Source organism: Coturnix japonica, chromosome 3 (genome assembly GCF_054131305.1).
Source record: "Coturnix japonica strain WE chromosome 3, WE-NBRP24, whole genome shotgun sequence".
NCBI classification, from domain to species: domain Eukaryota; kingdom Metazoa; phylum Chordata; class Aves; order Galliformes; family Phasianidae; genus Coturnix; species Coturnix japonica.
Genome location: NC_140665.1, coordinates 91,812,997 through 91,838,713, shown reverse-complemented (window position 1 = coordinate 91,838,713; position 25,717 = coordinate 91,812,997). Strand labels below are relative to the sequence as shown.

Genomic DNA, 25,717 nt, shown 5'->3' with positions numbered 1-25,717 from the left:
GGTGTAAAAGAAAATGGGGGGGTGGGGAGAACAGAATAATTGGAGGAGTTAAGAGACATGCATTTAGCAGAAGGCTGAGGTAATTGATTGATTTATTGCAAAAAAATATTGACATTCTAAGAGAGGTTGTCAGTGGCTGTTTGCTTTATCAGTGACACTGTTCTAGCTAGTATGCTAACAATATTAAACTGAAAAAGACTCAGATTGAACTGCAGAATATAAAGAATGTGAATGCAGCCTGTTTACTTGTTTGGAATCTTCGTGTCTTTTCTTTGATGTATTCTGTTGCTTTCTAGAGAACGTCAAGATGCAGATGGACAGATGAAAGAGCTTCAAGACCAACTTGAAGCTGAACAGTATTTCTCGGTATGTTTTATGCTTCGTTACTTTTATACCAATCTGCTTACTAGGTATAACGTTACCTTTTCTTCTTCTCTCAGCCATGAAGCTCTTCATCCCTCTAATTTAAAGTTAATTCTTATTCCTGGGTCTGCCTTCATAATTGACTGCAGCCCTGTTACCGCTCCTTGATCTCTAAGCAGTATGAAAGAGTTCATATTAAGAAATGTGCCAGCTTTAGAAGGGCATCCCAAGCTCAGGTTAAGGGAAGGAAGAAGTTGAGCAGCTCATTCCATCATGTGAATAATTTTCTGGATGTTTCAAGACTTTTGGTCCACATCTGGTCCAGGAAGCACTGAAGCTGTATTCAAACAATCATGTGGTATTTAAGGCTTAGGATAAAGTTATTGCATAATAACCAAACTTGGCAAAGAACCAGTGAGAGATTTTGCTTAATCATTAAATTCAGAGTAAGCTTTGGATGGTTATGCTTGAACTGAGCCTATGGTTAAAGAGCAGCATACCATGTCATCTTGTATCAATTTTTGTATGCCTTCAAGCTAGATTATGTAAGTCACATCCTTTTCTTTCCTACTTCAAATTCTAGACTCTGTATAAGACACAGGTTCGAGAACTTAAAGAAGAATGTGAGGAAAAGACCAAACTTTGTAAAGAGATGCAGCAAAAGATACAAGAGTTACAGGATGAGAGGTACTGGTTGTATTGTTAATATATAGATTAGGACAGCTTTCTGCTATTTTTGTTCAGCTGGGCTTTGGCGGTTTGTTTTGTTTTGTTGTTTGTTTTGTTTTAAGTAACCTCCCATTTTTTGAGTTAACTGTATGTATCAATAATTTGCAGAGATTCCTTGGCAGCACAACTAGAAATCACTTTGACAAAAGCAGATTCAGAACAACTTGCACGTTCCATTGCTGAAGAACAGTACTCAGATTTGGAAAAAGAGAAGATTATGAAAGAACTGGAGATCAAAGAAATGATGGCTCGGCATAAACAGGAACTCACTGAGAAGGATGCCACCATAGCCTCTGTGAGTAATAGACAGAGTTTAAGTTTAGCATACTTAAATTTGTTATGCAACTCCTTCCGATATTTAAAACTATTTATTTTCTTTGAATTAACTAGTTAAAAAAAAAAACAAAAAAAACACAAACAAATCTTGTACCCTGTTTCTTCCCTGTAACTCTTCTGTACCCCTGTGCTGGTCATCTTATACTTGATCTGGTTTCTGTCTGAAGCATTTCCTTTTATGCTGTAGTGTTTTCATATGCCATGTGTTTTTAACTACATGGTCACATGTACTTTTTCTTTGTAGCTGGAGGAAGCAAATAGAACACTAACAAGTGATGTGGCTAATCTTGCTAATGAGAAAGAAGAACTAAATAATAAACTGAAGGAGGAACAAGAACGTATGTATTCCCTGATCCAAATGCAGTTCATCATGCCTACAGTTTTGTTTGTAAAAGTGCTGTTTTCTTTTGTAATGTGCTTTCATTTATATATTTTTGTTTGTTTGTTTGAATTAACCTTGTTACAGAAATTGCAAAGTTAAAAGAAGAAGAAGCAAATATAGGAAATATTAAAGCACAGTTTGAAAAACAACTGTTGAATGAAAGAACACTGAAAACCCAGGTAGGCAAAATGTGTCTGAAGAGATAAGTGCCCATGATTTAATAGTAAAGTGTTTGTATGTTTAGTAGAAAACTTAACACTTCATTCTTTCCCTGATCAAGTAAAATATGTCAAATTTATCTTTTTTTGCCTATGCTAAGTAGATATATCAGTTGTTTTTAACAGTAAGTGGCATTTTAATCCATGAGCTAATTGAAAATGATGAGCATTTAAATGAGTAGCAGTCTTCTAAAAAAACATTTGTTTAAAGTGAAAATGGCACTATTCAGTTTTGATTAATGCAAGTAACTTTCAGCTACCGGATATGCAGAGATGTTAGCTCACAGTTAGATTAGAAGTGCTTGGTCACAGGTAGTAGAGAAGAGTATTTCTTTGCAGCATATCTCTGTATTTATTTGTTTGTTTTTTGCTTCTTTTTCCTCCATGGGAAGGCTGTGAATAAGTTGGCTGAGATCATGAATCGGAAGGGTCCAGTCAAACGTGGAGCTGACACCGATGTGCGGCGGAAGGAAAAGGAAAATAGGAAACTGCACATGGAACTGAAATCTGAACGAGAGAAGTTAACGCAAATGATGATCAAATATCAGAAAGAAATCAATGAAATGCAGGCAGTAAGATCCTCTTAACAAGTGTAAACATTGATAACATTTTCTGTAACATTTTGTGAAATTATTTGGTCTTTTAAGGTAGTGTGTACAGTCTCTGTTCCTGAATTTCCTTGAATGAAAGATGCAGCACATATATTGAGACTGACTGCAAAGTCTCCATAATTTTATATTTACATTTTCTTTGAGTATCTGAGTTTTGTGACAGTAGGAAACCTTTTATCCTTTCAGCAAATAGCAGAAGAGAGTCAGATTCGAATTGAACTCCAAATGACTCTGGACAGCAAAGACAGCGACATTGAACAGCTTCGGTCACAACTACAGTCATTACACATTGGTCTAGACAACAGTAGCATAGGCAGCGGACCTGGAGATGCTGAGGCAGATGATGGATTCCCTGGTATGTTACTTGTATTAATATTTCTCCATGAATTGGTTTTCTTACCTGTTTTATCATGAAAATTGAAGTATTTGATGTTTCTGGGGCTTTCTGTCTTAATACAGTGCTTCTATCACCGATCAGTGTTTTGGTAGAGTTCACTATCCACGCACTAACTACTTCTATCAGTAATCATACTTCATTCTTTAATTTATTTAAAGACATTTCTTTAAAAGATGGTATTGTCTGACACTGCAACTAATCCTTTTTTCATCTGAATTACAATGGTTTATTTGCAGTTATTATGTTTTGTGATTAAATGTAAAACTAATACTCTCTTTTTAGGGACTCTGTTTTGACTTCTTTTCTACCTTTTTCCTCCTTTATTCTTTATGTTCAGTCCATATCACTCAATCCCACACTATGGAATCCATGTCTTTTACCTACAAGCACTCTTCCACCTCTGTCAGTATTGCCACTAAGCCTTCCAGTTCTCGCATGCTTCTCGATTCTGATTCTGACTCAGAAGAAGAACCTTTGTCTTGTTCTCAAAGCCCTACAGAAGTTGATAGCACAGGTGACATCCCTGAGAACTGCTCGGTGTTGTCTATATTGCTCCCTTTTCTCTATTTCATAACTAACTTTTACTAATACATTACTTTTTTTAAAAAATGGCAGTAAACATTGTAATGACATGAAAAATTGACATGAAGTAATTGGCTTGTTTTACCTGAATATTTATAGATGCTTATTGCCATTTATAAAACACCGTTTTTACTAAAGCATTGAATAGATCCTTATTCCTTATTGTCTTGTCCTTAAGGAAGACTCTGCCCAGTATCTTCAGCTATCAGCATGACCCTAAGATACTGGATACCAGAAAGTCAAATCTTTGTGTTTCAGTGAAGTGTTGAGGTATCAGCCCTCACACTCTGAATGTACATTGCTTGGTCATAGAAATTCAGTCTTCTGAATATTAACTTCTTTTTTTCCTCCTTACACTGAATCTTATATTCAATACTTTTATGGTGAGGCAAGTAAAATTCATTTAAATTTGTTTTCCCAGATGCATAAGGAATATAATGAAATTATATGGCTCTGGTAAAACAGAACTCTGTTTTATTAGTTCTGTACTCTTTCTATATGACAGCACTGTCGTGAATAACACTTCTGCCTAGTGTTAACGTCAGCGATGGGATTTTCTAATTACATACATATTTCTGTATTTTACATGGGGCACATCTAAATTGTGAATGTCTTTCAATCAAAGGCAGAACTTGTTTTGGAATGTTGACATTATTTCCTCAAACCAGACTAAAGCATAATGCCTGTCCAGTGCTTACTTCATTCTCAGCTAAAACCATCACTAAGTATTTACATATTTTTTCCTTGTTAGCTGTTGTTGTGGTACGTGCATGGTTTTATTTTGTTCTAAAGTACAATCATGTCTAAACTAGGACTGTTTTCTAGCAGCAAATTGGAGATAGGATATTGTGGGGTTTATTTTCCTCCTGGTGCTTACAGACGTACTGTGTAAATATTTTTCAAGTCCCTGTAGACATAACAGAAATTCTATGAATATCCAATTGTTGTTTGTTAACCTACATTAAATCTGGGCGCAGGTCTGCCAGTGCCATCTCTTGAGAAAGAACATAGCTTTTGCAGTTGTGGGGCATGTCCTTTTATGGCCTTATGTTTGTTAATATCAAGAGCTTCAGAATTTTTAACTCAGAAAGGGAAGGGGAAAATTCCTTCCCACACTGGATAGAAATTTTTATAAATAGTGGTACTGTGAAAAATAGTGGCAAAGGCTACAAGATGCTACATGTTACCGAGAGCAAGGCAGGCTTTTGGTTATTGCTGAAATGTGTACATCAAACAACAGTTGAAGGGTTGATGCTGTAGATAAATGTCATAAAATCATATCATATCGTAGAATCATAGAATTACAGAATGGCCTGAGTTGAAAAGGGCCACAATGATCATCGAGTTCCAACCCCCCTGCTATGTGCAGGGTCACCAACCACCAGACCAGGCTGCCCAGAGCCACATCCAGCCTGGCCTTGAATGCCTGCAGGGATGGGGCATCTGACTGATGTGATGGAGTAATACTAAATATCACAAGTGCATGAAAAAGCAGTTGAGTTTAGGCAAGGCCTTGGGCGTAGCCAAAAATTACTTACTCTGGAATAGAAATTCTAGGAGATTTAGGCAGAATTAGAAATATGGATAAATTCATAGTGCAAAAAAGAAGTATGAATTAGAATATAAAATTTCTGAATTTTTACCTCTAGTAGAGAGGATATAGGTACATTGGTGGTGGTACTTTGCTCTGTCTTTTATATATAATTGAATGTTGTGTGGTTTACTAATATCTTCAGACAACGTTTTTGTAAGTCTTAAAGGTTGAAAGAGTTTTAAAAATCTCTTTAGAAATAACAGCAATAACAATTCAGGGAATGCATGTGGTATAACTGCAAGTTTGCTCTTCCCCTTCTTCCTCATACCTACTAGTTTGTTGTAATCACGTTGTTTATTATTGCTGTATGGGGGAATACACTAACTGGTTTCTGACAATTTACTGTGATAAACTTTGCAAGACGTTTTATGTTTCATCTTTGCTTTGTTACTTTTTTATTGATCTTCAATACATATTTTTAAATGCACAGTAGTCTCAAAAAGATTGTTTTGTGTATACTTATGTTCTTCATTGCATGTTCTGTTTTGCTTTGGTTTTCCAGAATCAAGATTGGAAGGCTGGTTATCGCTACCTGTTCGAAATAACACTAAAAAATTTGGTTGGGTTAAAAAGGTAACCAATAATAATACAACCATTTTCTTTTTAAAATCTCTTATTGTTTCATGCATAGTTTGGATTTTATATTCACTGCAGATTTTCAGCGCCTTCGTGTTCTTCACGATACATATTCTTGTAATTACTTAAATGTATAAAGTATAGTAGCTTATACAGCTATGTCTGAGAGTTACAGGGGTTGGATTAGATGAACTTCAGAAGTCCCTTCCAACCCAAGCCATTCTCTGAACATGTAATTCTGTTAAGGCACCTTTTTGTCCTGACAGAGGTGAAAACAGCCACTTACAGTCTTCAGACATTTGTTTGTATGTTCTCAACAGCACTGTGTAGGTAGAACTCATTGTAGACTGGAAACAGATGCTTTTCAGAAATACCTTATTTAAGAGAGAAAACTAATGACTGTGCACCTGCTCTGTGCAGCTCTCACTTACTGATTGCTTTTCAGTACCCTTCTTGGTGGTCTTTACCCAAAGAGTAACCTGTGCAGTTTGCTATCAGTTTGCTCAGTCAAACTGTTCATTCTGGATAAAACTCTAGAAATTTGAGGTCTTACGGGTACCCAGCTTTTCTAATCTTTGTGAGTGTGATGCCTATTAGTTGTGAGCTGCGCATGTAAAGTAGGCATCCTAAGATGGTAATTATTGTTGCTTTGAGAGAAAATTAAGTCTGTAAATTAGAAACTAGAAGTTTTCCTGTTAATCTCTCTTACTTGCATTTTGATCTCCACACAGATACTTACATTTCTTTGTGTACCAATTAATATGATTATGTAAACTAATGCATCAGGTAGTAAAATTTCATAGTGCAGTGAATTTACTGACAAAGTGTGGAGTCAGGTACAGTACTACTATTGTGCTTTTAGCTACCATTTAATAAAACTGTAGAAAATTACTGCTGTGACATTTTCAATGTGATCAGCTGGATTATAATGTTTGTTTTATCCTTTTCTTTCTTCTAACAGTATGTAATTGTAAGCAGTAAGAAGATCCTGTTCTATGACAGTGAACAAGATAAAGAACAATCTAATCCCTATATGGTATTAGACATAGAGTAAGTATTATCACGCAAGATTGCTTCCTCTGATTTGCAGGTGGACTTTGTCAGAAAGGCCTTTTAGAAAGATCTGGTCTTGGAGCACAGTACCAACCTAAGTGTACTTTTACAGTTAGCTCTGTTGAGATGTTTGTTAACCCACACAGCACTGAAATGGCATAAGGGAACTGCTTCCACCAGCTGAGCTAGATGTGTCTCACACACACACTGTAGCAAGAAGTGTGAAGAAATCTGTAGCTGAGGCTGTAATTTTCAGTGTTTGTATATTTTCACTACAACACGTGCTTATAAGTGGGTTATACAATTAGTTTATTTCCTTAATAAATACAGATTATGGCTATTTGTAGGTTGGGAGTGTGAACGGAGGATTGTGTTAGAAAGCTCCCAGCAATTGCTAAAGTCAGCTTTTCATTGCTATCATTTTTTTTTATTAAAAAAATTGTATATTTGTGACTTGTGTTTATTTTGGCCTTGAAAGTTCATGTGCGGGACTGAAAGACGGGATTATTATTTTGGTAATTTTTGTCTTTATTGAATTAATTTCTTATAGCAAATTATTCCATGTCCGACCGGTTACGCAGACTGATGTGTACAGAGCAGATGCCAAGGAAATTCCAAGGATATTCCAGGTATTTGATAATAAATTAATGTTTATAGCGTAACAAACATGGCATATCATGTTCTTAACAGTATTTCCCTAACTTTCTCTAATTGAACTGTTTACTACAAAATTGTTGAAAATATTCATTTCAGTGTTATTCTTCAGTTTTTCAAATTCAGGAATTACTCTGAATTTGTGTTTGTCACTTAGGAATACTGAGATTATTTTGCTTTAATTCTAGATTCTATATGCCAATGAAGGAGAGAGCAAAAAGGAGCAGGAATTTCCTGTGGAGCCTATGGGAGAGAAGTCAAATTATATTTGTCACAAAGGACATGAGTTTATACCTACTCTTTATCACTTTCCAACCAATTGTGAAGCTTGTATGAAGCCTCTTTGGCATATGTTTAAGCCTCCTCCTGCTCTAGAATGTCGTCGTTGCCATATCAAATGTCACAAAGATCATATGGATAAAAAAGAAGAGATTATAGCACCTTGCAAAGGTAATTAGCAGATATTTGAATATGTGTATAGTTGCTGGAGTCTCAAGGCATGCTAGTGGATCATAGAATCCTAGTCTGTGACATCAACTGAACTTAAACAGGTAGGTTTTTCTTCAGTGGGTATGTAGCTGTCAGATTTTCTGAAGGTGTCTACAGGAGGATCAGCTCACTGTTGAGAGTGAATCTCATATGAGTGGATAGGTCCATACCAGCTGTTTTGTCAGCATTGCACAGGAAGGCATGGTAAAGCATGGTTGTTGTAAGGCTTCTTGTTGTGCAGCACTGCTGAGTGAATCGATGGTGAATTTTAGGAAATGCATAGTATCTAGTGAAATTTTTGATGTGGAGGACATGTTCAGAAAAATAAGAATTAATATTCATTTTTATTTGAAAAACTCTCACTACAGTGTATTATGATATTTCAACGGCAAAGAATCTACTACTGTTAGCTAATTCTACAGAAGAACAGCAAAAATGGGTGAGCCGACTGGTGAAAAAAATACCCAAGAAACCTCCAGCACCAGACCCCTTTGCTAGATCTTCTCCCAGAACTTCTATGAAGGTACAGCCAAACCAGTCCATCAGACGACCAAGTCGACAGCTTCCTCCAAACAAGCCAAGGTAACAAAAGAGCTGCTATGTACTTTATTGTTTAGAACATTTTACTGTAATTAATGTGATATATATGTTGATATCAGTAGTTGACCACAAATGTTGGCAACCACTGATATGTAATCTAGTGTGTCATCTTCTGTAAACCTCATTTAAGTTATAAGAACCATCATTATGTTTGTTTACTCATTCAAAGGACATTGCATTATCTATTACTTAGCCTACCTTTACTGATAATGTCTATTACTGTTCCTGTGAACTAGAAGCTGGTAGGGAAATGAGGCTTAGATATGGGAAGAGTCATTAAGAGGAGCTGTGAGGTTTTTAAGGAAACAAGACTGATTAGAAGCTGAGCTATGACATTAAGTACTTGTCATTCTAATGAACCTTGGAGGGAACTGGGCGCCTTCAAAAGTCAATCTAGAAGAGCTTACGCATAGCAAAAGAATGCATTTCTTTTCATTCATACTGGGTGGTTTGGAGGAATGTGTTTGAATTCCTGCCCTACTCTAATGTTTAGAAACATCACTGAGGATTTTTGTGATAGACTGTGATTCATCTGACCAAATGTATGTATCTATGTCTAACTCTGCTTACATTTTCATATATAGGAAGAGTTGTTTGTAAGATTGAATTGGTGTTATCCTAATAAAAAAGTAGAAAGGGAGCATAGAGCGCTCTTGGACATGTACAGCAAAAGGTGATTCAGATGAATCTCACTTTTGCATCTACATAAATGTAAATTCCACAGTGTGGTGCCATTTTCTGCAGTAGTAGACATCTGTCTGAGAGTCACTCATTCTTTTTGAAAGAGAGCTAGTAGACATAAAGTGATGGTCACGTTTTGGTCAAATAGCTGGAACACTTGCCAAAGGGTGGGAGAGTTGGTTTCAGCTCCTTACTCAGCCCAGAAATACTCATGCTCGTGTCTCTTGTTTCCTAGAAGATTAGTCTTATCATCATGTTCCTCCAATGTGGGAAGTAAATGTCAGTATAAAAAACGGTGTTCTATTATTAGATCAGTTTTGAGGAGCAAAATCCTATACTGTAGCCATAGAAGTGATAACATTTAGCAGGTAGCATTTAAATGATTGCACGGTATCCTGGATTTTTTCAGTTTGCTGTTTCCATCGCTTAGAATACTGCTGGGTTTGTTAAAGAGGAAAGAACAGTTAAGTTTATAACATTAATACTTGGTAATGTTAATCCACAGTTTTTGACACCCTGTGTATATTTTGGTCTACCTGCCTTTCTTTTCTTTGTTGCCATATAACAACAGCAATGAGCAGATCAACAAGGGCTTATTTTTTATTATTATTATTATTATTTTTCACCTTTGAGAGATAACTTGGGAGTGACTAGATGGATCTGGTCTTGTTCCTGTTATCTGGCTGCCACCAATATCTGAGCTGGCTTCTTGAAAACAGGGTTGGGTAACTGGAATTACAATGGGGAATGCAGCATAAACATGCTCTACTTTCTATCTAGTATTGTGATGCTATTGTAATCACAAATCAGCCCTGGATAGGAAAACCTGGATACTAAACAAAAAAATGAAGTAAAATTTAATGTATGGTAAAGCATAGTGAAAGGACTCAAAGCAGCTTAACTTCCTTCCTAATTTCCATGTTACCAAATCTTTGATTATTTACTTCACAGACTTAAAAAGAAGGTCTGACCTTACAATTTGAGCCTTAAAACATTACTTTTTTTTTTTTTAATTCTATCCATGAAGTGAAAAATTTAATTATTACATTTTAGAGAATGGCGATTGAAGGGATTCTTAGTGTAAAACTAGCCAAAATAGCAGGAACTGGATTGGAGCGTAAGTCGATGAAACAATATTCATGGCAACCTGGAGGACAAGAATTTTTTCTTGTTACACTATCCTTGTTTTAATGCTTTTGTTTCTAAATGCTTTCATAACAGCACCTCATCTTACCATTCTTTTTATTGTGATCCTCCTCTGTTCAGCCAGTGACTCTTTTTTCTTTTTTTTTTTTTTTTAATTTCCTTCTATCCATATATTTTTCTATCCGTATATTACATATTTCATGATGGTGAGAGAAGGAGGAGGATGGATGCATTGGTATAGGTGGCATGTAATCCTGAATTCAACCCTGAATGCACTGGAAAAATGGCCAGATTGAGTTTCATTGCCTGTACATTAAGAAGTTAGTACTTCAGATGTTCCTCTGAAATCCTTCTATAGTAGCAGAAAGATGAATGCCTCTAGACAATGATTCATCCCAGCATAAGTGTCTAAAATAGGCGAAATGACTCATTTGCTGAAATAATTTGCTCTCCTCTCCATTGTGTAGGAGCATGGGCAGCGATGCATAGAGAACAAGTCGATACATCTTCTTTTTTGGCATAGCCTCAGTAAAAATAATGAGGCTATAGGACATCTGTCTAGGGTAATCTTACTGTATTTAGGATAAATGGCAAAATCCCACTGTATTTGTGAGCTCAGTGACACTTTAATTTGGTGTTCTATTCAACATCAAGCAGATTACTCGGTTTTATTGGAAAGACAAAAGACCTGAAAGGGATGGTAGGTGAGCATAAAGCTGCATGTTGGTCAACAGAACTGCAGCAAAACAGCAAGCTAATTTTATGCAGTGTGTGTGTTGGTCTTTCCTACTGAAATTTTGGCAGAAAACAAGCAATACGGTAAGTGTTCTGTAGAATTTATTTCTGTGATTAATCTCCTTTAAATACAATACTTGTGGCTCCCGAAACAGTAATTGAGTCTTCATACTCCATAGCAGGCAAAGGAGGGAGCCCACCAATGTTAAGACAGTTATTTTAAAAGTTATAGTGACAATAAATAGAATTTTGAAGCTTCTTGTAGGAGTGTGACACACATTAAACATCCAACCCTCCTGTTGCAGATTACTTGATCTGGCATTTAAAGACTGGGATTGGTCATTTGATGATGTTGATGATATTGATGATGATGATGATGATGACGATGTTTTTGATTTCTGAAGAAGTATAAGGGGTAAATCTAAATAGTGAGGAATGGATTTGTTTGCCTTTGAATACAGCATGCTATGTTGGATGTTGTTTCTCAAAGCAGAGAAAAGTACAAGATCTCATTTTGAGATTTTACACAGTAAAAATGAGATTCTGTTTTGTGGTGTTAGATTTTTTGGAAGGAGTCATTTTCATTAAAACGGCATTTTTTGCCTTTTCAGTGTTCTTATTTCTCTAATTTTAGATCTTCAAAATTCATGTCTGCCTGCCCCAAAGAAAGTATCTGTTGTTGTCAGAGTAGTAGCTCATCTGTAGTGCTAATGCTGCTAACCTCTGCAAACAATTACCAAAGGCTAAAAGGGAGGTCGTAACAGTTGGAATTTACCTAAAATACAATTGCTATTTACAGATAGTTTTTTTCTTAAGCTTTTAACGTGAATTGACATGTCCATGGCTAGCAGACATGAAATCACAGTTCCGCATTTTGCTTTTTCTACCTGTGCTATGAATTCGACTTGGCTTTCCTTTGCAGTGCTGTGCTTTTTGGGTACCTAACAATGCCTTATAAAACTGCGTAAACAAACAGGCTTTGCAGCTTCTGTGGCGCGGTTTCTTTGACTGCTTTAGAAAAGATGCAGCTGTTTTATTGATCTAATTCGTCCCATGGCTTACCTTAAAAACACAGCGTGAATGTACTTGGACTTTACTCTCATATATTACAAGGGGGGTTAATTGTTTTGGGCTTATAATGCGTAAGGTTGTACTATACTTAAATAGCGATGCTGTTGAATGCAGAGGGATGACTTTTTCCCAAGCTTGCTGATAAGGCCATCTTAAAGGAGGATTTTGAGGAAGTATGTTCTCGTCAGACTTTCATTCATTGTGTGTACTGACCAAACTTTCTGCTTCTCTTCCAGCTAACCGCTTTCCATGAGCGCAGACGCAACTCAAGGTGATAATTTTCTTCCTGTTACAGCAAGACTGAAACATATCTCAAAATATATTAAAAATATATATTTTCCTGAGAGATTGTGCTATATATATCAGAGGTTTACATTTTTGCTGCAATATAAATTACTAATCTCTGAGGGTTTTCCTGTATTGCCCCAAATGACTGATCAAACGAGGAATGGCTGGTAAATAGTAAAAGGATATGTTAAGTAACCTTTTAAATTCTGTTCCACAAAAGCTTTCTCAGCAAGACACATACACTACATTTCATAAAAGGATTGAGAGGAGTGAATATTTAAACTGAAGAAAGTGACTTTTCAGCTTTCATCAAGATGCCACCAGCATGCCTGCGAGAACAGGAGGATGATCCATCATAGTGATATAGACTGCATCTGTAAGAAGTGACCATTATACTGTGTATATATATTGTACTGTAATACTGCAAGAGGGTTTTAAAAATCTTTCCACTTTATTTTTTTATGCTTATTAATCAGATACCGTTACTTATTGCAGTTGCAACTATGCACTTGTATAAAGCCATAATGTTGAAGTTTATATCATTCATACATGTCTATCAGAAGCTGCATGTCAGTGTTCAGCAGCTAGTTCAAAGTATATGCTAGTTTCAGCTGCATCATCATGGGCAGTCCTGTTTTACCTGTCTAATTGCCTTAATTTAATTTTTTTTTTTTTTTTTTGAGTTTTTTTGCCCATTCTCTGTATTTAAGGAAAAGAAGTTTACCAGCTCTTAGGATGCAATTTTGCTTTGTGGCAGAAAAAATAGTGCACTATTTTTACACCTAGTAGATATATCAATGTCAACTTACTTTGAATGTATATCGACTGGTTTTGAGGGTGGAGAAGTGTTGGTTGCAAAAAGTGTCTGATAAGAATGGACTTACTAGACCACGTGCTTAATACATGTAACTGCTCATCCAGCCCTTCTTACAAACCTCAATATAGTTATTGACTTATATTAACCCTCATTAAGTGCTATGAAAACTTCATTTTGCCTTGTTTTTGCGTACTCTCCTAGATGTGTGTTTATTCCTGGGGGGGGAAAAAAAAAAAAAAAAGAAACAAAAAAAAAAAAAAGAAGAGAATCTGTGATTATTTTTTACATTTCACAACACAACACCCAAGAACTGTCGCAAACTTTAAAGAAAACTTAAGACATACTGTAGGTGTATTTTAAAATGTACAATCTGGTTCTCTAGCACATAGCTGTAGGCATAGGGAAATATTCCAGTAGTGTGTTTTGAGAACTGATAGCTGGGAATAAAGGGCCTCAGAGGCACTTCATCGGACTTTCTTTTTTTACTTCAGATTTGTACAAAAAAATAGAGTTTATGATGTGGACTCATTCATGATGCGTTCATCATTATCCCAGAAAATGCATGTTTTATACAACTGCAGTATGCTGTGTTCTACATATTGACAGTAAAAAATGTAGTCTCCTATTTGGTCTCTTTATATATATAAATATATATATATATTTAAAATATATATATATATATAAACTATTGTGTGGGAGTGCAGTAATTTAAAATATGATCTAACACTTCAATGAAGGAGGACATTTCACTTTAAAGTTTTGTTTGTTTGTTTTTGTTTTTTTTTTTAAAGAGTGTTGAAATGTTTGGAAGGATAGGACCATGATTTATTTAACACTATCATGAACGGCGGACTTGGAAACACTGAAATGCTGAAAATGAATAAATATATTTGCATTTTGTAATTGCAGTTCAGCTTAACAGAGCCAGAATGTATTCAGTCTTCTATTTATGCACTCGCGAAGTAAAACGTTGTTTGTGGGTTCTTAAATCCAGCCCTAAATCTTTCGTATCATTTCTCTTTAGGTATTATAACCCAACGCACAGCTACAGTGTTTTTTCCCTGCTTGTTTGGATTTACAGAAGTACGGTATATTTCTAGGTCAAGCAGATTTGCGTAGAGTACAACATTAAAAATGTATACAGTAAAACTGTTTCCATTGACTGAATGCATAAATATTTTATATATTAAAAAATGTTACATTGTGGGAAGTTCTATCCTTTTCTGAATTGGAGAATATTATATATATATTTTTAAATAAACTATTTGAGTAAGGTAAAGTAGTTCCTGAACTTGACAAGCTGGTAATTAATTGAAGTATTGAAATGCATAGGAAACTACTGGGAAAGGCAAATCCAAGCAGAGGCTGTGTGGGGAAGAGGGGCATACTCGGTGGAATTGGTTTGCAGTCCATCATGTACTGGTTTGGATCTGTTTCACTTCCTCTGCGCATCCTGCCCTCATCTATTGTGAATCCCTGCAGTACAGTTTATACGTTCTGTACTTACAGAAAAAGTTACTGGCTACGCATACAGCAGGCTGTATTGAGAAGCTATTGTAGAATGATAGGGGCTGAACAGGAGCACAGGAGATCTGCTGGTTGGACTTCTCCCGCAAAGCAAGGCCTCCTTAGAACAGGGACCTCAAGACCCAGTCTCTTGAGTTTCCAGTGCCTCTTGGGATGAAAATACTGTAGCGTTCCGCAGTTCTCCTACATGCAGTTATGTCCCAAAAGAAATGAACCATGTGAGCAATGTTGCACTGTAATGTGGAGGTCATTTGGCCATTGGAACCATTTAAAACTCTGGGGAGAGAAGAATATCACGGACTGGATGCTTCATACAGTTTATTTTTGTAACAGGGCTGTTGCAGCAAACAGGACGTTTTTATGGCCCGGCTGATTTTATCTATAAAAATTATCTTATTGCAAGTCCTGTCGTTTCACAAGAGTATACAGATACAGCCAAGTATACAGCCAGGCTGCAGATTAACCTTCTGAAAAAATCAGGGGTCAAACTGGAAGTCGGCAGCTCAAGACATACACAGAGAAGTTGCTGTTTGGTTTCCATCCAGGAACTCATCTGCACAGAAGACCCTGTCTGAGCAGTGTGTGTCAGCTGTCACAAAGGCCTTCCTGAAAGTAAACTTCCACGTCTGTCCTGGTTGTGTGCTGCACTTCCATAGTTCCAGTGGCTCCTGCCAAAGCTCAGCCCCTTACAGCCATGCCAGATCGAGCACCAAGCATGCTGCAACACAACTTGGTACTTCCTGCTCTTCTTAGCGTGGCTGATGCTGTATGTAAAACGTGATATAGACCACAGTTCTTGCCAGGATTTGGAAACGCGGAAGCTGAAGTATTTTGACAGTCATAAAAACGTGCTTTGCACAAGCTCAATTTATGCTTCAGTAGAGTCCTGACCATGTGATTTACGTAACAGGACACTGAGGCATAGAAAGCATGCACTTCCATTGACACCTCTGGTAAGGTGTGAGACAGGTCAGTGCTTTGGTACTGCTGACTGAAGCCTCCAAAAGCAGAACTGGCCTGCATCCCCAAGAGGGAATGAATACTGAAGACTTCCAGTTTCAACAAGGTGGTAAGTAAAATCGTTTTTTAGCATGGAACCATGTTACTATTCAATTTTAATCATTATTAGCTCGCTCTTCTTGCCATGCTGAGACTAGTGCAGGTTCTGTTCTTTCATTTCCAGAATAGCTGACAGATAAAACAAGATTTCAGCCCTGTTCAAGTGCTCTTCCTGTGAATAAATAATACCACATAATGTAAGGAAGCACTTGTTTAGTCTACTCGCAGTTTAAGGTAGCTCTGCTGAGCTGGATAAATTCCAGCCCCCAACAACAGAAAAACAGGATGTGAACCAAATTATGACAAATATTTAAATTGTACTTAGGATATCCCCTTAAATTTCATTACATAGGATCATTACATTTGGATTTTACCTCCAATCCAAAAGCTTTCTTGAATGGCATACTGGGAGACTGTTGGACCATTAATAGCGATGGAGGCAACATTTCATGTGCTGCTTATGGAATGTTGCCTCCATCGCCAGAGAAAGCGATGTTACCCTATGAACGTGTTGTCACCTGATGCTGTGAAGGTGATTCAGCACTTCAGCAGGATCTGCAGGTGGAGAAGTATGACCTTCACCCCTGCAGACAGAAGCTGCTTACTTCCTTTCAAACAATAAACAGATCTGAGCTGCTTTCCCTGTTTGCTCTGGGCCGGCTGCTGCACTGTGCAGTGAACAACTTGCTTGCACCCACCCCAACAACCACGGAGTGACAAGTTTAACAAGATTTATCCTCCTCATCTCTTTTGTCTAAAGCTACTGCCTTTAATCCAGCTATCTATCTGAGAAGATTATGGTTTACAGATAGACAGAAGACCACAGGATCTGTGCTTGTATGGTGCTTGCCCAGGACTTGACCACACTTCTACTTCACAACAAAAAATTATTCTCTGCGAGCAAAAAACCAACCAACCAACCAAAACCACCCCCAAAAAACAGAAAAAGAAAAGTACATATGTCCATCTACCACCACCTCCTTCTGATCTGTTTCATATCCCACACAGCTTGAGTGAGAACTCATGGGCCAGCTTTCAAAAGTCCATAGAATTACCCAAGCTCATCGTTTACCCAACTGTTTCTTTCCTTTGTTTCTCACAAAGATTTACCCTCCAATACATCAAGTATGTTTTGAAGAACTACTGATCTTAAATGCATTTCCAACGTTTTATGATGGAAAAACAGGAAGGGCTGATGATCGAACTGAAAGTGGTTTCAATTTTCTTACAGCATCACCCAGGAGATTGAAAGACAATAACTGGGTTTTAACTCTACACAAAGCTTTCTCTATTAAAACGTATTAAAAAACAGGTAAGAGATGTGTGCTTTGTTCCCGTAAGGTGCTGGGCCTCTGCATTGTACAGGTTGACTGATGTATGGCCTGATGCTCTGAACATTAAGGTTTAAGGTGAAGGATGCCCATTTCTTACCTGTAATGAACAACTTGTTCTCTTCTCATGAAAGGACTCAGAATAAAAACACAATAAAAACTCATGACAAGAATGACATTAATCAATCATGAAAAATGACATTTATTAGTATGACCTGGAAAATGCATTACATGCCACCTACCACCAAATTAGTTAGATATTTCAGATAGCTTCAGTAAAATCAGTAGCAAACTATTTAGTATTATTCTCTCAACCAACAGAGAAACTTAAAAGTATTCATATACTTTACTAAAGCAGCAAAAAAGCCTCATGTTTTATTTTTCCTCTCAATAATGTGAGATAGATATACAAAATTAGATATGTCCACAGACAGACATACCTCTTTCCACTGCTTCTCTCCCCAGAATCACAGCTGGCAAAGCAGCTTCGTTTCAGACAGCAAAAGTCTCTGCTTGCTGAACGACTGCTGGCGGAAAGACCTGCTTTTGCAGATCCCGCTGCTCCGTAACATCCCAGTGATTCAACATGTTGCAAGGAAAACCTGACTCAAATGCAGTCAATGAGTCTTCCCACAGTTTGCAAGCCTGCCAGGATCACAAGCTCCTTTTTTTTTAGCATGCCAATCAGCAGTGATAGTGTAAGAACTCTACTGAGAAGGCACATCTCATTTTGGAGAATCTATTGAGACATCAGTGGTTACTGTGTTTGTGGTTCCTGCTCTAACCTTGCGTTGGAAAAGTACCTCTTCCAAAAGTAAAATCTCCTGCTAAAAGTTTTCAAGAACATCCTTTTCCCTTTTTAAATATACCAACTAAAACCAGTAGGAATCTCCAAAGTAAAAATTCAACTTGAGTCTTTAAATTCTTCAGGACAGGTTAAAAAGTAATAAAGCATATTGTAGTATCATCCAAAATCTGATAACCACTGGAGACTGGTTTGGTTCAATGCATCACAGTGTGTAGATGGGCCACAGTCAGTACAGACTGCATATGGAGACTGGGCATCACTGCAGGAGCCTCGCTTGGAGCAGAATTAACTCCCAATCAGTCTCATTATTCTCCATACCTTCCAGTTACTGCTGCTCCCAAAACAGTATGTTCAGTGATGGAGAGCTTAGGTTGAAAAAGATCATGTGGTTGTTTTTGTTTTTATCATAATAAAAACTGTCTGTATGGAAGTGACTCCAGATATCCTGTATCAGCTGTGTGAATGTACAGCTCAAGTGCTGCAGTCTCAGCTGGATCCCTGACTTCGTTAAATTCATTTAGAAATATATTCTGAATCGGGCCTTTGCTCAGATTTTCTCCATGCTAAAATACAGGTACTTAATGACTAACTACCTGAGTTGCTCGCAATAAAAAGAAGGACCTGCTGTTTTCAAACTGGCAGCAGATGTAGACAGAAGAGCAGATCCGCTGCCACAAAGTTCTCTTGAATTTGTATAACTGAAAGCAATTGCTAATACGTAACCAGAAAGTACTCAAGTGATATGAGAACACATACATGTCTAAATACAAATACCTTGTTCCTTTACTAAAAAAGAATCCAGAGAAAAAGCGGTTATCAAGGAAACTTGCCTCAAATAACCAATGAAAGTGTGCTGCCTAAATTAAGTATCTTATCAAAATTATTTCTATGTGAAAATAAGCAGAACTGCACTAAATACATCTAGGGATAAATACTAGGCTTAAGAGAGAGCGCTTCATAGAAGCAGAATGGTTTGAGTTGGAAGGAAGCCTTGAAGGCGATCTGGTCCCACTCCCAGCAACAAGCAGGGACACCCACAGCTCCATCAGGTGCTCACAGCCCTGTCCAGCCTGACCTTGGGTGCCTCCAACAATGGGATACCCACCACCCCTCTGGGCAACCTGTGCCAGTGCCTCACCACCCTGATGGTAAAACACCTTTTCCCTTATATCCAGTTTAAATCTCCCCTTTCTACCTTTCCTCGGCTTTTTTTTTCTGCTGTTTAACCATATCAGTTTCCTTTTCCCTTCTTTTCACACCGTATGCTGATGAGCATCTTCTAATCGGTCTTTTTAGTTCTCCTGTAGCGCAAGATTGTGGCCGTGACCCAAACATTGAGAATGAGCATGATTATGAAACGGATGAGAACTACAAAGGAAAAACAAACAACTCACGTTAAGCGTCATTCCAAAAACTCATCTGCGGTCATTTTCAGCAGATGCGTTTTCTGTGCACCTGCCCTGGTGTGCAGATTGCTGCTTTCCTTTCAATGAGCTCAGCGAGCACCTTTAGGAACCCAGAAGAATGAGCTCAGTGAGCACCTTTAGGAACCCAGAAGTTCTCAAGCGCAGCAGAGCAGGGCACTGAAAGCACTGAGTGTCTGTGAGGGCTATCTGAAATGAGGGATCCAGTTTTATGGCTCTTTCAAGAAAAGACAGCGCTTTTCTCCCTTCTCTCCTCCCCCCCAGAATACCTCTCTGGCTTCTAAGCAGCTGTGGGTAAGTTGGGCTTGACAGCTGACCCAGGTTATACTTCTGCATGTGTTCTTAGCCATTCTTTTGGTGATCCTGCAAACTGCACGGCCCCACCATCTCCTACCCAGGTGGTAAGCAAGTGGGATGGGGAAGGAATAAGGAACCGAAAGGGGCATTTCCTTTTCCAGTGAAAGAGCCACTTTAACTGCTTGTAAAAGTGGAGCCTTACTGTGCTGCAGAGGGCTGCTTAAAAAATCCACTCGACTCATTTCTGTTGCAGAATCAGCTCTGAATTGGAACAAAGACTCAACACAGAAAGTACCAGGTGATTCTGTTGCTGTTCTTACACCCACCAGCTCTTGATGTTGAACAACATATCGATAATATGTGCTGTACTCTTTTAGATCTATCAGTTTTGTCAGCATCATGCTTTTCCCCCAGGGCAGTAAGAAGCTGTTAAACAAATGTTCTTCATAATTTAATTAGATGCAAATTATATATTTTAAGCTTTTACACTACCAAGGCAGCTGTTCCCTGGAAAGGGAAGCCATTCCCATACTCACCTATCAGATCATTTGTAGTCATTACAGTCGTAAATATTCTTGCTGTAAAATGAAGGAATGATTATTAGTGGACAACATAGAACATGCTTACAACTTCCAAACACTGCTGAAGCCCGTGTTCTGCAACAGAGGATATTCTGGCATGAAAATATACACCATATAAACACTTCCACTTTTAGCGCATCCACTCCTCGCTGTTTTAACCTCAGCGATCAAGCTCTCAGAGCTGAACAGTGTTGTACTAGAGGCCCTGCTTTAATTGCAAAGTCACTTGTGATATAAAAATATTATTTCCCTGAACTGCAGGCAGTCAGAGGTCACCATTTCTCCTTCAGTTCTCCCCTCATGCTGCAGCTGATAGTGGGTTACACCCACAATCTTGTTAGCATGACTAAGCCATTGTGAGTGTTCACACGCATGCTTTTAGGTCTCTGCAAACATGAGCAATTAAGCTTCCCTTCCCACGACAAATCTAACATTAAATACTTTGCATATGTAGGAAGCTAAAACCATTTATAAAGACTACTGCCACTGCTCAGCTGACAGACCACAACTTCTACTGACTGACTTAAAAACACGGGTTTCACAGGGAAACAGATCCAGGAGCAGCATGTTTTATAGTTTGAATAGATGAAGTTTCATGAAGGCACCTCTGATAAACAGCTGTAGAAGTGTTTATGGTGGCTGCTCAGTGTTCTTGATACATTTTTTGTTCTAATTTATTAAAAGAAGCATTTACATGTAGACATGGAGTTAAAGGCATTCAGCAATAAAGCATGTATTTGTAAATGGCTTTTCAGAATAATTAGCACTCTTCGTCTACGTAACAGCAAAAGGGAGCAGCTTTTCTCACTGGGTCACTGCTGATCAATTACTAAGTGCCAGAACACTGAAATCTTTCCTTCATAAAGGCACTCCCTTCAAGCACTTCACCTGCATCAGGTTGCATTAATTCTTCCTGCATGTCTCCTAAATCAAAGTGGCGCAGTGACCGAGCTGGTATCAGTGATGACACTTGACTGACCGCGTGGTATCTGTGCCTCAGCAGGCAGCACTACGTGAAACTGCACAAGATTTTTATCCGCTATGGTTGACCAAAGACCTACTGATGGGATTAGAAGCAGACACGGCTTCAAACAACGCGCCCTTCATGGCTTACTTGCACAGGTGTACGCAGACATGCTCCAGGTCAAGGCGCTCACTTGTCCGGAATCTTTGGTCTGCCAGAGGCACCGCAGCTGAGCGAGCTTACTCGCGGCACTGATGAATGTGCACAAGTTCTGTAAAGCACAGAGAAAAGGAAGGAAGCTCTGCCACTGCCATGCTGTTAGCCAAGTGTTCAGCGTATGGCTGTTAGCACGTACCTTACTAAAAACAAGAGCGGAGTTTTTCATTTAGAAGAGAAAGAAGTATGTACTTTCTCAGTATTTTGCAACCTAAGCATTACACCTCCTTGGCTAGGAATAATAAAGCACAAAATTAAAGCTGCCAGAAACAAGGCACTGATTTCTAAGGTACTGCTCAGGAAGAAGTTCAGGGAGCACAAGTGCTATTGCTGTCAGCAAATACTTGGCAGAGGCTGATATAATAGGAGGTAGAGAAATAAAAAAGCTCCTCAACCTGCTCCATAAAACTGTTTATGGATGTTAGCTAAAATGAGACTGATCTAGTCTAAACAGCAAGGTTGATTCATACCATCTGTTACCATTATGTCTGGTAAACAAAACCATAAAAGAATGAGAAAACTGAGAAGAATGTGTGGAAACTGAGTCCAGTTGCTGGGAAAAAAATAAAGAAGGGAAAGGACTATTCAATTTATTGTCCTTCTAAAGGGGATTTTGATAAGATCCTCCCTGTAGACCCTTGGGCCTTGACTGGATTTCCCTTGCAAGTAGGAGCTACTACTGGGCCTAGAAGCTTTCATCCCTATCTGTAGTACCTTTTACATCAGCAATTCCAGTTCATCTGGAATCAACCCAACTTTCTCTGCTCCAATACAAAAGGTCAAAGACCATCTTTAGCCTACAACGACGACTTCTCTTTAAAAACTCCAGGACTAAATAAAAAAAAATCTTGTGAAATACATAACACCACACTACAAAAGCTCTGATGCTTTTGTACATCAGATGATGTAGAATCTGATGCTCTGCTCTCTCCTTCTCACATTAAAGATCTACTAATGGGGATGATGCCATTGGGACTGAAGAGACCAGCTCCATTCACCCTTCCTTGCTAGTTTTAATGTGACTCAGTGACAAGGTCACACCTAACACTCATCCCATCACAATTAACATAATTCTACCTCAGAATATAATTCTTTTCCTAGTCTGTATTTTAAGTGTTATGTTTTCAAGCCACTCACAAGGAATTGGAAGAAGCAGCTGTATTTGAAAACTGGCTGTTTGTTCTGAAAGCAAGACTAAATGATGAATTCTTCCGAGAACAAACATAAGTAGAGATTTCAATGATAAAGATTTCCAGAAAAAGATAATTTCCTACGTAGATATAATTCCAAATAATGATGCAGCACTTACCATGGCCAGGTCTATGATCCACCTCCGCAGCGTTAGCATGTACCAGCCCCCCCAGAACCTTACAGCACGTTAAGTTTCACAGCACTGGATGTTCTAGGATACCAAAGCTCTCTCTAGGGAATTAGAATTAACATCTGGAAATAAGTTTTATAAGACTACACAGACTGGATAAAACGTAAGGAGCACTAGTTGAAGCACTAAGTGCTCCTGTATTGCAGCCTTTGGTTGAAAAATGCTTGGGTTTCTTAAACCTGCTCCAATATACAAGATGAGATTTAAGCCTAAATCTTATTTATTATTTAGGAACAAACACTACTGTCCTCCTCAGAACAAGTACAATCAGCATGGAAAGGAATCAAGGAAGATTCACCATTTGCATCCCACATCTCCAGCTAAGGTGTAAATTAAGAACAGGTTACACTCCTTATCAGCTGTGGGACTTAGCTACACGCACAGCTGCCTTCACACAGAGATGTTACTGCAGCCCAAGAAATAACATGTGAATGTGGAATGCGTGCTGAGAGGCGGCTGGCATATTTGCAAAACAAATATGAGCACAAAACAAATGATGACACAACTATGCAAAGAACTACCAAACAAGTGACGTAAACCAAAAGTGCTGGACTGCAAAGGATACGTGACTGCATAAAGCAAAGCTTGTTTCATGTTTCCACTGTAATGCAGAATAAGCAAAAGGAGAATGACATCTGAAATAAATAAAAGATTGCTTGTCAGCCAAGGGAAAGGACGGACCCAAATGCAATTCTAGACAAAGGAGCTCCATTGGGCAAAATGTCTCTGGCCTGGTTTCTTACAGGCTTATCTCTCAGATTCAATCAACATCCAAAACTCTGTAAGATCCAAAAGGAAGCTTCACTCAGAGTCTGGAGCGTTTATAAGGCTCCTCTCCAATACGGAGTAACTGGATAAAGGATAAGCTTACACTGCAACCCCACTGCATGTCTATTAATCAGACCACTCTACCTGGCCATCTACCTGCATCAAACATACAAGAATTCAGCTATATTTGAAATATTCATTCCTGTCTCCTCCCAACTCCAGCTAGAACTGGTCAATGGATTCATGTCACTGCAGTGGAGTATTCAACCTCCACACAGAGCCTTGGCCTGCTGGGGGAGCCCTGTCTCATTTCCAAACCCCTGCTTCAAAAAGATTACCTTGTGCGATGATGATGGGATATTCCAGGTATGTCTGCAGAGGGTAATCATAATAAATCTGGTACCTCAGAAACACAACGAAGCTGGACAGAAAGACATAAAACAGCATGACTGCACAAGGGGACACAACAGCTCCTTCACAACTTCTTTTATTGCTTTTAATTATCTTCTGGTTGTGCCAAAAGGATCTGGATAGGCATAGTCCCTGCTGCCAAACTGACCAAACAGATACGCACACCAAGTGCAAGCCTGATTATTCCATAGCCTACTGTTATCCACAAGTAGAGTAAGATGCAGAGAGCTTCCTGAAATACTTCTGTGTCACAGTGTGAAAAGTCCCTGAAAGTCTCCAGTGATGGGGCATCAACCACATCTCTGGGCAACCTGTTCCAGTGCCTCACCACCCTCACTGCATAAGACTTTTTCCTTATATCAAACCTAAATCTACCCTCTCTAAGCTTGAAGCCATTTCCCCTTGTTCTATCACCACAGATCCTGCTAAAGAATCTGTCACATTCTTTCCTGTAGCTCCCATTTAGAGGCTTTTGTGATATTCAGGATTAAAACAGCTAAATTCAGTCAAGAACTTCCTCTAAGCCTTATTTCTTGTAAGCTGAGATACATCCTTTCCTCCAGCATCATTCTTCATGTTGCTCTTCAGTCTGGTTACTACATTCTGGCTCTGCAGAACCTGAGGACAGAAGGCTTCTCGTGGCTGGTCCCATAATGGGTTGCAGGATGCAGAGTGCAACTAAATAAACAGTCTCAATAAATGTTTCAGAAGAACATCACTGAAACCCCTTCAAAATAGTTTCGTCCTCAATGCAGTTTGAAACAGCCTTGTAATCTTCTGTAGGACTGATTATATTCTGTCTGCATGGCTGAGAGAATCCTGCCTGACTGGTACAGGTACCTGCACAACCGGCACATCACTATGGAGAACCCAAGTACCATCTTAGGATCACAGGATGGTTACAAGGGCCCTCACAGCCCATCCACCCAACCCCTGCCATGGGCTGGCTGCCCCCCACCAGCTCAGGCTGCCCACCCAACCCTGCCTTGAGTGGGGATGGGGCACCCACAGCTCTCTGGCCTCCGTTAGCTTAAAGCACCTCCCCCTCGTGCTGTCGCTCCCAGATCCCGGCACTCCTCCTTACCCCACCAGCTCCAGCACGAGGCTGCCCAAGCTGAGCCCTCGTGCCGACCCAGCCGCCAGCACGGCCGCCAGCTGCGGCAGCTTGATGACGGCACACACCGCCCAGGTGCTCCAGTTCGCCAGGTCCAGCAGAGCGGCCGCCATGACAGCCCGACACGGAAGGCGGTGTGAGGGGAGGGGCGGGAGCCTGTCAGGCCCGGCCCCATTCGGCCCGGCCTCTACGTGGCTGCTCAATTACAAGATAATGCGGAAAAACTTCTTTAAATGACGTTTCAAGTGCCTGTTTTATTACACAGAAAATCTACTTCAGGCTTGTAGCCCAGAGAAAGGGTTATCTGTAGCATTTGGATCCAGAGCTGGTCTTGTTCTAGATCCATATTTACATCTGAGCTACTTCATAGCAGAAACTCCAATGAGAGCTGAAAGACTTGAGTATGTTTCAGCTGACCTTGCTTGGTTAAGGTTTGCTGTGCAAGAGTTGATAGAAACATTTGCTGTTTTTTCAGTTCCTTTGGCTTATAATCATGCAGCTATTACAAAGCATT

At 38.9% G+C, this 25,717-nt stretch overlaps 2 protein-coding genes and 1 long non-coding RNA gene across 10 annotated transcripts in view; 2 read left to right on the top strand and 1 right to left on the bottom strand.

The window, feature by feature from the left end:
- The window catches only part of ROCK2 (Rho associated coiled-coil containing protein kinase 2), an 89,661-nt gene extending 75,060 nt beyond the window's left edge, over positions 1 to 14,601 (top strand). For 2 of the 8 annotated variants that reach the window (XM_015859412.3, XM_032443946.2), the window contains 15 exons: positions 297 to 366; positions 947 to 1,050; positions 1,201 to 1,387; positions 1,673 to 1,766; positions 1,895 to 1,989; positions 2,421 to 2,600; positions 2,826 to 2,994; positions 3,374 to 3,550; positions 5,715 to 5,785; positions 6,750 to 6,838; positions 7,392 to 7,470; positions 7,684 to 7,945; positions 8,353 to 8,566; positions 11,452 to 11,561; positions 12,454 to 12,563. In XM_015859412.3, the coding sequence (XP_015714898.1) occupies positions 297 to 366; positions 947 to 1,050; positions 1,201 to 1,387; positions 1,673 to 1,766; positions 1,895 to 1,989; positions 2,421 to 2,600; positions 2,826 to 2,994; positions 3,374 to 3,550; positions 5,715 to 5,785; positions 6,750 to 6,838; positions 7,392 to 7,470; positions 7,684 to 7,945; positions 8,353 to 8,566; positions 11,452 to 11,548 (1,888 nt within the window). In that variant the 3' untranslated portion in view covers positions 11,549 to 11,561; positions 12,454 to 12,563. Of the gene's footprint in view, positions 1 to 296; positions 367 to 946; positions 1,051 to 1,200; positions 1,388 to 1,672; positions 1,767 to 1,894; positions 1,990 to 2,420; positions 2,601 to 2,825; positions 2,995 to 3,373; positions 3,551 to 5,714; positions 5,786 to 6,749; positions 6,839 to 7,391; positions 7,471 to 7,683; positions 7,946 to 8,352; positions 8,567 to 11,451; positions 11,562 to 12,453 lie in introns of all 8 variants that reach the window. The other 6 variants (XM_015859413.2, XM_015859415.2, XM_085542175.1 and 3 more) reach the window with 6 other exon arrangements.
- A 580-nt stretch (positions 14,602 to 15,181) lies between these two features.
- LOC146761559 (uncharacterized) lies at positions 15,182 to 17,403 on the top strand. The gene is made up of 2 exons (XR_014944248.1): positions 15,182 to 15,918; positions 16,669 to 17,403. It is a non-coding gene; the product is annotated as an uncharacterized LOC146761559 (long non-coding RNA).
- A 9-nt stretch (positions 17,404 to 17,412) lies between these two features.
- Positions 17,413 to 25,339, bottom strand: SLC66A3 (solute carrier family 66 member 3). The gene is made up of 7 exons (XM_015859417.3): positions 25,174 to 25,339; positions 24,017 to 24,099; positions 23,476 to 23,545; positions 22,839 to 22,896; positions 21,464 to 21,584; positions 20,305 to 20,346; positions 17,413 to 19,415 (listed from the first exon to the last, which is right to left on the bottom strand). The coding sequence occupies exons 1-7, from the start codon at positions 25,314 to 25,316 to the stop codon at positions 19,327 to 19,329; spliced, it is 606 nt and encodes a 201-aa protein (XP_015714903.2). The 5' UTR covers positions 25,317 to 25,339; the 3' UTR covers positions 17,413 to 19,326.
- Between the last annotated feature and the right edge of the window lie 378 nt (positions 25,340 to 25,717).

Bases quoted from the DNA above. Each gene is read 5' to 3' on its own strand.
- SLC66A3 (XM_015859417.3), bottom strand. From the start codon at position 25,316: ATGGCGGCCGCTCTGCTGGACCTGGCGAACTGGAGCACCTGGGCGGTG. The intron at 20,347-21,463 runs GTAAGCCATGAA...TTCATTTTACAG, and splicing joins GTCTGCGTACACCTGTGCAA to CAAGAATATTTACGACTGTA. The intron at 19,416-20,304 runs GTGAGTATGGGA...TTTCCTTTGTAG, and splicing joins GACTACAAATGATCTGATAG to TTCTCATCCGTTTCATAATC.